The sequence below is a fragment of the Somniosus microcephalus genome, chromosome 6 (assembly GCF_052327205.1).
Source record: "Somniosus microcephalus isolate GS21.2 chromosome 6, FLI_Smic_1.0, whole genome shotgun sequence".
Taxonomy (NCBI): domain Eukaryota; kingdom Metazoa; phylum Chordata; class Chondrichthyes; order Squaliformes; family Somniosidae; genus Somniosus; species Somniosus microcephalus.
In genome coordinates this window covers 134,573,037-134,587,054 of record NC_140992.1, presented here as the reverse complement: position 1 = coordinate 134,587,054, position 14,018 = coordinate 134,573,037, and the positions used below count along the sequence as shown (strand labels likewise).

Genomic DNA, 14,018 nt, shown 5'->3' with positions numbered 1-14,018 from the left:
TAAAGCACTTTGGGACACGTGAAAGGTGGTATAGAAATGCAAGTCGTCTTTGTGTCTTCGGAAGATGTTGCTGAGGGGCAACAGGTAGACAAGTAGAGAACACATCATACACTCCCGAGCAGATGATCTCATGTTCAGTTAGACTGTGCACTGGTTCCAAACGCCATGGAGAACATTTAAAAAAAAAAGGGACTTTCATTTATACAGTACCTTTCACAACCACCGGACAGACCAAAGCACTTTACACTTCAAAAGTACTTCATTGGCTGTAGTCACTGTTGTAATGGTGCTCCAGATCAATTTACAAAACTGAGAGGGATGGGGAATGGGCCTTTCAATAACACAAACCAGGTAATGGTAGATCTTTAATAATTGCTAGCTGGGACATGGGTGTGGAACAGCTTCAGGGCTCTAATGGTAAGAAACCCTGGGGCTTCGCCCTTGCAGTTAGTCCCCTGGACCACCCCATTGTGTTGCATCTTTGGAACTTGCTTGATGCCAGCTGCTCTTTCCCTTTTAGTTGACTTGTCAAATCTACTCTAGCCATATGTGTGCATGCAGGGACGTCATTTAAATACTTACCTGTGCCTGTTTCTCAGCAGTGGTGCTAACGGATGGAGCCACCATCGTAGCCAATCCCATCAGCACGTTCAGTGCAACGCCTGCTGTCACCACCGTGATCCAGACCCACACTCAGAGCAGCAGTACGACTGCTCCAGCACAGGGATCTTCGCCACGACCCAGCATTCTGCGCAAGAAGCCAGCCTCTGATGGGTAAGAGTGATTAACTGCTGATTGACTGTACCTGGTCAGTTTGACGGGGGCAAAAATAAGAGAGAGGACTTGGGACTTAAATTTAGACAATAGCAAAATTCTTTCAGTTGCTATGGGAAGTGTAGTGAAACCTGGCTAATGGGCATTGAGCAAGATCTTTCTGTAATTGTCAAATCAGTTTTTTGGAAGGGTGGAGGAATGATGTGGAGGAGAAATCAATCTGATAATCCACCCAATCCAAGCATAGAATCGTTTGCAGGATTCCAGACAGTATCTTCTGCTTGCTGGTCTTAATATAGCAACTGAACCGACATTCCCAATGCTTTAAGTCCTGTTCAGTCTGCGATAATTCCATCCATATGCTTTTTTTGGTCTTAAAATACCCCTGTGCAGCGCCTTGAGACATTTTACTACGTTATAGGTGCTATATAAATACAAGTTGTTGTTGTTAATATATATGTGGCACCTTATCACATCTCAACATCTGAAAGCGCTTCACGTGCAGTGACTTCTTTAGCCACAACCAATAAATATAAGTTTTTGCTAGCCAAAACAAACTTAACTAAGTGCCATTGCTTGAGTTTTGTGCAGGTTGGTTGATGCAATTGTTTTTAAAAGATTTTTATCTGACTGCCTTGTTTGGCAGATCAGTTGTCCTGTAGCAATGCCAATGAATTTTGGTTAAGTGCACGTACACTTGATCTGGGTATGTTGGAGCCAATCATTTTGTTCAGGTTTTTACACACCTGATCTGGTTGCTTGGAGCCTGAAGTTCTGCTGAAGACCTCTGACATTCAGAATGTTTGTTCAGCTGAACTTCAGCTAAAATGCCACTAAATTGCAACTGCATTTCTAATCTCTGGGTTATTATCTGGGCCCCTAACATATGTTGTATTGCCTGAAATAAATGAGCTGTGATTTTCTTCTCTGACGTATTTTAACTTTTTTTTATTATGTTCCTTGTTTGCAGCATGGCTGTCCGGAAAAGCCTCATTCCACCACAGCCAACAGAGGCTACAAGCCCTCGATTAGACGGCACAATGCGGAACGCATTAGGGTCCCCGCGACCAGTTGGGTAAGGGCTGGAATTTTTCATGTGTCCCTTTTTCTCAAGCTCTTGTATCTTCATGCATAATTGACTGTAGACAAGTATGATCTGCTCTGAAGTCTAGATCAATCCTGCTCCATAACAGATCACCTGGTAATACCCTGAGTGCTCAGTGGCTGTACCCAGCAAGTAGCTGAGCCCTTCAGACCAAGAAGGTCTCCAGGTTTGATCCCTGCTCTGTCATGTTAGTTGTTGGCAGATAATTTAGAGTTGGTCTCAGCCCCCTGCATGAAGGAAGAAAAATCAACCACAGGATCCCCTTCTGTGTGTGCATGATGATCTACTGAGGGTATGTTCTGACTTGTGATGCTATCATGGTTGAACAGTCCATTGGCATTCCTGGTCAAGACTTGGACAAGTTGGATGAGCCTACCAAGGGTGACTTATCAGTGTTACTTTAATTCAACCATGGAGTCAATGCTCTCGAGATCAGGTTTGAAACTGGTGAAAGGGGGAGGAAACAATAGACACTTGAGTGTAGATTTTTTGCTGGTAGCTGCCCCCTGCCCCCCTCTGATTTTGAGGAACTGTTAAGGTGAAAGCTGGAACTGTGAAGATCACCACCTGGGCATTGGTAAGCAATTGAAGTATTTTAGCACAGTGTGAAAGGCGGTCACTCAAGTGGCAGGCATGCTGCATACAGTGCACTCTGGGAAGATGTAACTGGTTTGTCTTGCTTGCCAGACCCAGTAAGGTCACGAAACATTTGGCTATAATGCGTTGCCATGTATGAGTTGGCAGTACCTGCCCTGGTCACTTCTATCCATTACCCTGCTTTCCATTGGGCTCTGTGCCACAGATTTTGTGTCCTCTGCCTTACTTCTACAGGTTAGGGCTCTACCATCCCGGAGACCGGCTGCCAGACATTATTTAACTGCACTTGAGGCTGTGCTTCCAGTCTATCATTGTCATTGCCTGCCCCTTTAAGTTGCTGCAGGCCTTTAACCCTGCAGCAGCACAATAATGGACAAACTCCCAATCACAGGTATTGTTCACGCCTGGAACTCTCCTCAAATCTTTAAGTTGACTTTGGAAATATACAGCGTGGCAGCCCACTTGGCATCAGGCGGGCATGAATTGCGCTCCACTCTACTTCTGGTCAGGATTTTTTCTGGACGCAAAATCTATGCTATATTCTCTTTCTTGTATGGTTTTGCCAGCCTTCCTGACTAATGAAAGTGATGGTGAACCAGAGTATGTTGTAACTGTTTCAGCTCTTCATGCTACATCATGACCAATTATTTTCCATCTCTAAGTAGCAGGAAGCTGTTGGCCCTCATTCATTAATATGACTTACTGGCCTGGGTTTTCCTGTTGCAAGGTAGCAGATTAACCAATGATTGCCCACAATGTCCCTCAATGGCAAATACTCTTATTTTACAATGTTTTTCATTTTCTTAGGAATTTGTAGTTTCAAAATAACCTCCCAAAGTGAGGTTTCTAATTGCTTGTTTTTTATATGGCTGTGCTCCATATAAATAGATATGAACACTGTTAAAGTTTGAACCTTCTCTCAACATAATTGTAATTTTGTGGGATAAGGTAACATGGGTCTATTAATTCCCCCTTAACTATGGTACACTGCACCAGAAACCATGTGGGATGCTCAGTTCATTCTCCTGTCTCTTTCAAAAGGTGGTTGGCTTTCAATCACAGTTTGGATTGATAATCAAATTGAGCTATTGTCCACTGAGTGAGCCTCTCTGGTCCGTGGCTGAGCAACTGAACAGAGTACTCTTCTCAAGCAAGGGATACGCTGCTCCTCCCAGCCACTGTGGAGGTTAGTGAGAGGTTAATGAATGTGGAGTTGATTTCAACCCAAACAGTTTTGACTGAAGGTGGAGAAGATGTTTATATAATGCGTATAATCGAGTAGAGCATCAAATTCTGATTTTTGAACCTTCCTTAAACGGTGACCTCACACTCCTGATAGATAAAGAAAGAACAAACTTCCATTTATACAGCGCCTTTCACAACCTCAGGACGTCTCAACGCGCATTACAGCCAATGAAGTACTTTTGACTGTAGTCACTGTTGAAATGCAGGAAACATGGCAAGCTCCCACAAACACAGATGTGATAATAACCAGATAATCAGTTTTAGTGATGTTGGTTGAGGGATAAGTATTGGCCAAGACATCGGACCGAACTCCCCTGCTTCTTCAAAATGGTGCCATGGGAGCTTTTACGTCCCCCAAGAGGGCAGATGGGGCCTTGGTTTAATGTCTCATCCGAAAGACAGCACCTCCAACTTGCAGCACTCCCCCGAGTGTTGGCCTGGATTTATGTGCTCATCTCTGGATGGGACTTGAACCCACAACCTTCTGACTCCGTGCTACCACTGAGCCACGGTTGATCCACTCTTATCCTTTTAGGAGTTCCTTTTTGAGCAGGCTAATGGGATGTTTTGATGCTTGATTTAATTGTTTCTTACTTTTCAGTGCAAAATCTAAACCAGAGATCCATGTTTCCATGACCACGCCAGTGGCTGTTGCGATGGAAGCGGTCAGCAGCCAGAACATAGAACAAATGCCCATCCAAGGACAGCCAAATTCCCAGCAGCCGCAACCACCGATCCCAACACTCATTGCAGCAGCAGCTCCCCATCCTCAACCTACTGCCTTGTCGACCGTTGCAGCGGCAGTTTCCGCCACTCCTCCAATCTCGGTCTCCATGGCTACAGTGGTAGCTCCTCCATCGCAGCCCGTCGCTATCTCTGTTCCTGTCTCCATGAGCTCAACATTACCAGAGTCTAAAATCAAACAAGAGAGCGAGTCTGTGGACACACTGCAGCCAGTATCAGGTAGGTGACGTGTATTCCCTTCTTGTGAACAATAGTTCACGTTCTGCCAAGTACTTGTTTAAAAAAAAAATATTGACTTTGGTCAGTGCAGTGAATTCTATTTTTGTGTGAGTATTGGGGTACTGATGCTTATATTTCTCTGGAGCATGGGGGAGGGAGCGCTGAGGCCTGTATCCTATGGCCGACTTGGAAGCATCCTGGAGTATTGCCATCGTTCAGAGTGTCAAAAAAAGGCTGTTTTGTGCGAAAGGCTTAAGTTGCCCACACTTGCCATTTATTTGTCTTTCATACTTACAGAAGGACTCTAGAACACATTTACTTACTGATGGATATTCTATGTCTAGTGGGGAAGAATTGGTGAACTAGTAGACTAGAATTATTGAGAAAGGAAATGGTTGGGGAGAAGAGTGCATGGTGGCACAGTTGAGTTCCAACAGTAAACTTCCTGCTGGCTGTGCCATTTTGTAAAATTGTTGAGTAAAGGGGGGGGGGGGGTGCGTTCCCACAAGAGGGGACCATCAGTGTGCCAGTCCCCCGGACCAAACATTTCATACTGGTTAATTAGCTGAAGTTCAGGGGTAGGAATGACCAGGATTCTCGGCAATGAGAAGAGGTAAGGTTGGTTGGATCCTACATCTTTGTGTTATTTCTGGAGTGTTGTAAATGTTCTTTTTGAAGATGTTCATTCATTTTCTCTCTCTGTCTCTGCCTCTCTGTGTGTCTCTCTGTCTTTTTTCTCCCCCCATCCCAGTTGCAGTGTCATCGTCACAGTCCATGTCGGTAACATCACCTGCTCTAACTCCAATGGTGAACAACCTCGGCCTTCCTGGCAACGAGCTGCTGCCTGGTGCGTCCCCCCGGAAAAAACCCCGCAAACAGCAGCACATTATCTCCACAGAAGAGAGTGAAATGATGGAAACCAACAGTACGGATGAGGAAAAGAACAGCAGCAACAAGCCGGTACTCCATAAAGCAGAGAAAAGGAAATCTCCTCCAAAAGAATACATAGGTAAAATGGGTTTGTGCCCGAAAAGTGGACCTGACTGGACTGTGTTAGTGCCCCTGAGGTGGGCGGGGGGCTGGACTGGTGTTTGTACCTCTGAGGGTGGGGGGCTGGACTGGTCTTTGTGTCCCCAAGGTGGTAGGGGGGGACTGGACTGGTAATTGTGCACGTAAGTGATCTGATTAGTGCTAACATCTCCAAAACACTACACAGGCAAATGGTTTTCTGGAAAGGTTGTTCAAGTAACCCTTTACTTAAAGTTACACATAGGTTTAGAGAAGTTCAGTAATGATCTGGAGTGCAAGGTTTGTATGTAGCCTGTGATACCATCGCAGCTGGAACAGAAAATCTACTTTGGCTTTTTTTCTAATTCTTGTGCACTTAAGTATAGTACTGAACTCTGATACAATACTTCAGATGGAAAGTTTCAGGGCCTGATTAACTGCAACCTGAACATTCAATATTTCAGAGATAATTTGACACCATTCATTAGAATTTGAACAGCAGTTTAGGCTCCTTGCCAGGAGTAGAAGTTATGCTATAGCTATACAAAGCCCTGGTTAGACCACACCTGGAGTACTGTGTACAGTTCTGGGCACCACACCTTAGGAAGGATACATTGGCCTTGGAGGGAGTATAGCTTAGATTTACCAGAATGATACCCGGACTCCAAGGGTTAAATTACGAGGAGAGATTACACAAACTAGGGTTGTATTCACAAGAATTTAGAAGGTTAAGGGGTGACTTGATCAAAGTTTTCAAGATATTCAGGGGAACAGATAGAGTTGTTAGAGAGAAACTATTTCCGCTGGTTTGGGGATTCTAGGACTAGGGGACATAGTCTAAAAATTAGAGCCAGAAGTTAGGAAACAATTCTACATGCAACGGGTGGTAGAAGTTTGGAACTCTTCCGCAAACGGCAATGGATGCGAGATCAATTGTTAATTTTAAATCTGAGATTGATAGATTTTTGTTAACCAAAGGTATTGAGGGATATGGGACAAAGGTGGGTATATGGAGTTAGGTCGCAGATCAGCCATGATCTCATTGAATGGTGGAACAGGCTCGAAGGGCTAAATGGCCTACTCCTGTTCCTGTGTTCCTAGATATGACGAGCTTGTACCTGTGTGTGAACGGACAGCTCCCACTTCTTAATGTCACTTCAGTTGAAAAATGCAGAGTTCTCTCGAGCGCCTTCAATTCTACTGATGCCAAATGTTTCTCTATACACTGGTGTCAGTCTGATTTCACCCTTGTTCACATGACTGTTACTACATTGTCATGTCATGTGTTGTGGAGTATCTGCCCACCTGTAGAAATTACCAGCACTGCTTTGGGATGACGCAGGGTTAGGATGGCCTGTATATCAGAAATGTGAATATTTGTTTTCTGCACCTTTTGAAACCCCTCTGTCTAACTTGATTTTTGTGTTGCAGATGAAGAGGGTGTGAGGTACGTTCCTGTCCGCCCTAGACCCCCAGTCACATTACTCCGACATTACAGGAACCCCTGGAAGGCAGCCTACCATCATTTCCAAAGATACAGCGATGTGAAAGTCAAAGGTCAATCTTCATTTTCCATTCCTGCTGTGTTTGGGCTGAAGGGGCCATTATGAACAGCGAATGTTTCTAAATCAAATTGGTTTTTGTTTCTAACCAAATGCATCAAGCTTTCAACCCTGTAGTGTTCCATTAACTTACCTTCATAAACCTCTTCTATTCAATATACAACATGGGCACAGCCAAGGTACTCCACATGTTCCCCCATTGTTTGCCCCTTGTTTTATATAGAATCCATATCAAAAAGCAGTGTTCAAATAAAATTCATTGTTAACAATAGAAACTCAATAAGTGGACAGGCTACTGGACCCTACTAAGCATCAGTTAGAAGCGTATTATTCCTCCGATAGTATCCCTCCACCATCTCTAGGTGCAAACCCATTATAAGACTGTTTTTTGTCACTTCACTCTGCAATTGTTTGCATGTAAATATATTTTTTATGTTGTCAGCCCATTATTTAAAGAAATATATTGTCAGTTGACAAATGAGCGACATGGAGTGGTAAAAACAAAAATATAGCGCCTAATCGTGTATCTCTGAAACTTCGTTTACTCTAATATAGTGACTTTTATGTAGACAAATGTAGCTATTTTGTGCACAGCAAGAGCCCACAAACCGCATTAAGATGAATGACCAGTTAATAGATGTTTTGGTAATGGTGGTAGCTAAGGGAGAGATGTTTGCCAGGACAAGTATTGTCATGGGATCTTGAAAATCCACCTGAACCACTGGAACAGATCGATTGGAGCTTGTTTAATATTTCATACAAAGGATACCACTTCCAGCAATTCAGCACTCATTCAGGATTGCACTGGAGTGTCAGCTTAGATTAGAAGTTCTGGAGTGGGGCTTAAACTCACAACCTTCTGCCTGAGAGTGCCAACTGAGCTAAGCTCAATAAGCATGGCTGTGGAGGCTATTCAATTTTGATGAGATACTTCAGTGTGTTTAGTCTGTCACCGAATGCCTTGCTTGTCAGCCCTCCCATTGCCTTAATTGCAAGTTAGAAAGGCTACATTTTAATAATATGTCATTGAAGATAATCACTTTTTAGTTTTTTTACTGGTCTTGTAAGCATTACAAATATAGTAAGCTTTGATAATGGAGGAACGGTTTGTGCTTTGTGTTTGGTAGTCTTACCTAGCCTGATTATCAGCAATGTCCCTCTCCTCCTAATCCCTTCCCCAGGTGAAGATGCTGACTCATTCATTCGAAGCTTTAATCTAGAGTCGGTGGGTTTCATGTCTATTCCTACAACTAGTGATGTAAAGTACTTTTTTTTTAGGAAAGATCTTCATTTTGATGTTGGGAAATTATATTTGTTATCTGACTATAATTACAGATGAATTTAGTCTGTTGTGATGCTGCTCCCTAACCGTATGTAGGCACTTGGTTATAGAGCTGAATACATTGCTTTAGGCACCACCGATATTTCCTGCTCAAGTCTCAATGTAACTTTAAATTTAACTGGGTTTTAAGATATAAGGTGTCACTTAAGACGTTGAACGGTTACTTTGTCCGAAAATGGAGATGGATACTGTATGATTGAATCACAGACCTCAAAAGCTATGCAGGTCAGCAGGTGTTTATTTTACATGCTAACTTGACATGGTGTCGTCTTTAAATTCCTAGGAGTATGTCTCTGATCAGTACTCGCCTTGCTCTGTGGTAAGGCTCTGTTTAGTGTCCCCTTGGCTCAGTTGGTAGCACTCTCCAGTGAGTCAGAAGATTGCGGAGTCTGAGCCCCACTCTAGGACTTGCACACATAATCCAGATTGACACTTGAATGCGGGACAGATGGGGTGGGGCACTGTCTAAAGTGTCCTCCAGATGAAATGCTAAACCAAGGCCCCAGCTAGTTGTTCCAGTGGTTCAGTTGGATATTAAGGACCCCATGGCACTATTTGCAGAAATGCAGGGACTTTTGTCCTGGACAGAATTCTTCCTCAAAAACAGATTAACTGGTCATTCATTTGCTGTTTATGGGATTTTTCTGTGTGCAAAATTTGCCTACGCAAGACACTTCACTTTAGTAATTTGTTGTATGTGTAACATTTTGGGAAATGTAAGGTGCTATGTATATAAATGAAAGTTTGCCTGGGAAGCAAAATTGTAAAAACCCAGCTTGGGAGGTCAGTGAAAACCACTTTATTTTAGATTTTGAAAGATCATTAATTGAGGGTTGGATGATGCTTTGGGTTCAATGCTGCCCTTTTACTCGTGGGTCTTGGGTTTGAATCCAGCCTTGACTGGTCAAATGAAAATCTCTCTTCCACTGGATGTAAAAGACAAGAAGCAAAATAAGTTCAGGAAGTCTCTTTTTCCCTTTCAGTTTGGTCTTGATTTGCTCCTCACTGCCTCACTACATAGTAATCCTGACATGCCTTTTCTAACCTGTCCTTTCTATTTAATGGCAGAGGAGAAAAAGCCCACACTGCAGGAGATAGCCAATCAGAAAGGAATTGTCTGCAAGGCCCAGGGTTGGAAAGTGCACCTCTGTGCTGCACAACTCATGCAGCTGGTAAGTGAGGTCAGCACTGTGTGTGGGTGTGTGTGGGGAGGGATTATGTATATGACACTGGGTGACTGCTGTTGGTCTGGTTTTTATAAGATCATTGGTTGAATATGACGATGTGCAACTCTACTCTCTCCCAGGGTTTTACGAGCAAATAGCAGCATTTTGTTACAGAAATACCAGCAGCAGTCTTCACCCCCTGTGTCTTATGAAGCAGAGATTGGGACTGTGTGTACAGCAAGAGGTCATGCCTGCCCTTGAGAATGTCAAAATGGAAGTCTTCAAACTGCCGTGTGTTTGCTGAAAATGGTTTATTTCAGATGAACAATGTGTACGTCCTATTTAAACTGTCCTTTTAAATAAATTAAGTGACATGGAACTTGTCTGGCCATCTGCAGGAAGTTTTAAAATAACTGTCAAACTTCAAAGTGATTTTTGATAGCTTTAGCACTGAAGTTTTAATAAATGTCGTGTTTATGCAGCTGATTTTTTTTGGCTTGACTTGTGAGCAGCAGAGGGCTGACATCACTGATCAGAAGGGGTGGTGCTGAGTCTTTGATTTCAAGCTAGAAACCCAGATTCCTAAGTATTGCAGCAGTACTTTCTGTGCCTCAATTCCAAAGGGAAAAGTTATACTGAGGTACATTTGAAAATACTCCATCACCCACCAATTTAGGTATTTAAGGAGAGCGTTTGAGTATGTGGTTACTGGATATCATTTCAGTCTAAGTACACCAGCCTCTTGCATCACTACATTATAACAATAGAGCTATTGTTGTGCGCTGTAGCTGAATCTAAATTTACCAGTGATGCTCTGTAAATAGAATGGATTTTATAATCAGTTGTCAGCAGTGACCTTCCCTAAAAGCTGTTAACCGACCATTAGCTGAAAGTAGCTGTAATGGTACTGGATGCATCATACGTCATTATATTCATGCAGCTCTGGTGCCTTGTTCACGTTGATTCCTGCAAGTGATCAGTGGCTGCAAAAGCCACTTTGTATTTGGAGCATGAGACTAGGTACCTGACAGACGATTATAAGAGATCACTTATGGTTGCGATCCCAAACCAACCTACTGAAAGGTGAGCCTAGTGGTATTCGCTCTGAACCTGCACTGGCATCTGATTACCTATTTTTAATTGATACATGCAATTAGTATTTTTGATCAAGTTTTAGCCTTTATATATTTGGTTATAGCAATATCATATGACAGCAATTCAAACTATCAACACAAAGGCGTTATTTTTTAGATAGGGGGTATCCGTTGCGAGCTGGATGCTGCCTAGCTCCCTCCTGATGGTGAATCTGCTTCGAGCATTTCAGTGGATCTCCATGAGTGGTACCACTGCTAAATACAGTCTAATTTCCAAGCACACTGCCCCAGAAGCTGTTGCCTTGTGTGGGGGAAAGTCAGCAGTATAAATACAAGATGAGCACCTACTCTGGGTATATGCTGATGAAGTATTTGTGTCGGTTTTGATGATTTTGCTGTACCATACGCATACATCGTGACAGTGGAGCTCCTTGTGCCCATGAAACTGCTGTTAATTCATCAAAGCTGTGTGATGAACATGTGCTGAAAACTTCAAGTTGTGCTGTGCCATTGTATGCAATCTTCTATGGGCCAACATCTACATGTGCTGTCAGCACTCTATCTCTGGGGTTCTCCAGCCTTGATATCCAGGCCATCACTCCCTTTTCCTGGACCAGTGTTGCCTGGTCACAGTTTCAGTTGCCTCTTCTCTGAACCATGGAGCTTTTTCCAATTATTTTGGTCTCCAGGCTGCCACTCCTCTCCACATTGTTCCTTTGAGCTTCTATTTAAGACAGTGTAACTCAACCAGCTGCCATTTTCATGAGACCGCTCCTTTCTGCCTTTGCTGAGCTCTAGCTTGGACTTCCCCCAGCTTTTGCACCTCTCTGCTGTTTAAGAGTTTCTCTGAGAATGAAAGAATCTGAGAGGGGGGTTGAAAAGAGTCACAGCCTGCAAACTGCTTCAACCCCCATAATCCCATCCACTCTACACTGTTGCTTCAGCCTCCATGTTGCAGCCTTCACACAGGTTCCTCTAAATACCATGCAGCGGCCCATAATTGCACATCCGCAGCACGTTACACAATGCAGTAGAATCTCTCCATCAGTAACAAAATAGTTCACTACATTGCAAAACAACTTAAAATGTGTTTGTCTGCAGAAATTGATTATATTCTAATTTACCATGCTGCACTTTGTAAAATGGGAGTGCTGTAAGCTGACAATGAATATGGATATTAAATTTAGGAGGATGACCCTGTCCTAACTAATCCCTAAGCTCATATCAAACCATAGAAGTTTACAGCATAGAATGAGTTTTTTGGCCCAATGTGCTCTTTGCTGGAGAAATCCAAACCTAATCCCACAGACCCACTCTCTTCCCGATAGCCATGTATCTTCTAAATAACTAATCCCCATGAGGTGTAACATCGGCTTGTGTAATAATATCCCACTCCAGAATCCCTGCAACTGGGAATTTATCCGGTCAGTAGCCAAGTCAGTTCCTGTCTCTGCTGAGTTGCCTGATCTGAGCTGGGGAAGTAGCAATCAACTCCTGCTTCATGTGGGGAAAATCAACCAGGGTTCATACTGCTGATGGCTGTCCAGCAATCCTCGCTGAAGGTTTGTGGAATTTGGGTGAGAACAAGATCAAGCTTGACTGTGATGCCCTCTCCAGCTGAATAACCTACTTGGCTCACACCTGGCTATACTTTCCACCATCTGGCCTGCTCAAACCACCGTGGCCCTAATCAGCAAATCACATCTTGGCCTCTTCCCCCTACTCCCCATGTACTTTCGCGTACCTCCCCTTGTTCCACCCCTCCTTTTAAAATCTTCATTCTTTACCACGCCACCACCACCCCCCCCCCCACCCCCGACTCGAGCCCCACTTTGCTATTTCAGCAAGGGTCTACCTGTGATCTAAGTTGCCATCAAAATCATGATGTCAGTGCAATCACCCATAGTAAGGTTGTGGATGGCAAAGACCTTGTTCGCAAGTGAACTGACATTCTGGAGCGAAATAGAGAGGGGCTGTGATCTGGCAGAGTCCAAGGGGGCAGTGGTGGGTGTGGTGAGCAGGGCAGCAAGGTTGGCGAGATTAGCGGCAGCAAAATACCTGAGAGGGGAGTAATGAAAGGTGGTGTGACTAGGTGACAGGAAGGAAGGGAGATGGGAGGGAATTGTCTGATAGGGGACAAGAGTAGAAATAAAGGGAGTTGGAATTAACGGTCTTGGGTCTGAGCGGCAGCCAAAATGCGCACATGAATGGACACTGAGGGACTTCAGGTTACATATCTTTCCTAATCTTTGCCATGGCTATGTCCTGGCTGTAAATAAAGATTAGGGAAGAGATGATGTGAAGGTGTCCAAAGTTGAAGTCTGAGGTCCTGTGGTGAGATGAAGTTGACTTGTAGACAGGATGGCATCAGCTTGCAGCATTGACTAACCAATGTCCAGATTCGGAGACGAGTGTGGAAGTCGAATGAGACTAGGGGGACAGAGCATCAGTAGCGAACTGTTGGACCATTCTCCCTTTGATGCCTTGGCTGCAGTAAAACCTTTACTCTCTCCCATCCCAATTGTTCCCCTTGTTATGGCCCCCATTTTCACTCCAAGGGGAGTAGACTTGACCATATCTGAGGGAAAACTGGCTTCGCCATCTATCACATCAAGCGCTATTGGATCTCCCTGTCCTCTGCCAAAACTACTCCAGGATCATCCTAGAGAGTAAAGATAATCCCTGGCTTTTCTCCTTAAACCTCTTTCTCTCTCTTCTCTCCCACCTCTCACCTCCAATAGTAACTGACATAAGAAAACTACTAGGCACTTGGTCTAAGCGTTAAACAAAGCTTTAATCAACTGTTTTACAACATGGAGGGCTAGTTGTGTCCTTCACTAGTTCCTGTTAAGAATGTCCTGCGCAAGCTGGGCCCGTACCCGAGTATTTATACTCTCCCTGGACAGCGCCACCCGCAGGCCGCTCAGTTGATTCATGTCAGTAACTGTGAAGAACTCATGGACAACTTTGTCACTAAGATTGAGACCATCCGTTCAGCTGCCTCTGCTGAACCTCTCCCTTCCCCTTGCCCACTGACTCCAGGCTCCCCCTGCCCTAGCTCTGAACCTGTGTCTTTCTCCAGTTTCCAACATATCTCACCGCATGCCCTATTTAAGTTCATCTTGTTCATGAGCACCACCTCCTGTTTCCTTTACCACCGCT

At 44.0% G+C, this 14,018-nt stretch overlaps 1 protein-coding gene across 6 annotated transcripts in view; it reads left to right on the top strand.

Moving 5' to 3' along the window:
• The window catches only part of LOC147116086 (histone deacetylase complex subunit SAP130-like), an 80,925-nt gene that overhangs the window by 54,112 nt on the left and 12,795 nt on the right, over positions 1-14,018 (top strand). For 2 of the 6 annotated variants that reach the window (XM_085990803.1, XM_085990799.1), the window contains 6 exons: positions 600-774; positions 1,745-1,849; positions 4,323-4,684; positions 5,436-5,693; positions 7,124-7,249; positions 9,665-9,777. In XM_085990803.1, the coding sequence (XP_085846929.1) occupies positions 600-774; positions 1,745-1,849; positions 4,323-4,684; positions 5,436-5,693; positions 7,124-7,249; positions 9,665-9,777 (1,139 nt within the window). The remainder of the gene's footprint in view (positions 1-599; positions 775-1,744; positions 1,850-4,322; positions 4,685-5,435; positions 5,694-7,123; positions 7,250-9,664; positions 9,778-14,018) is intronic. The other 4 variants (XM_085990804.1, XM_085990800.1, XM_085990802.1 and 1 more) reach the window with 3 other exon arrangements.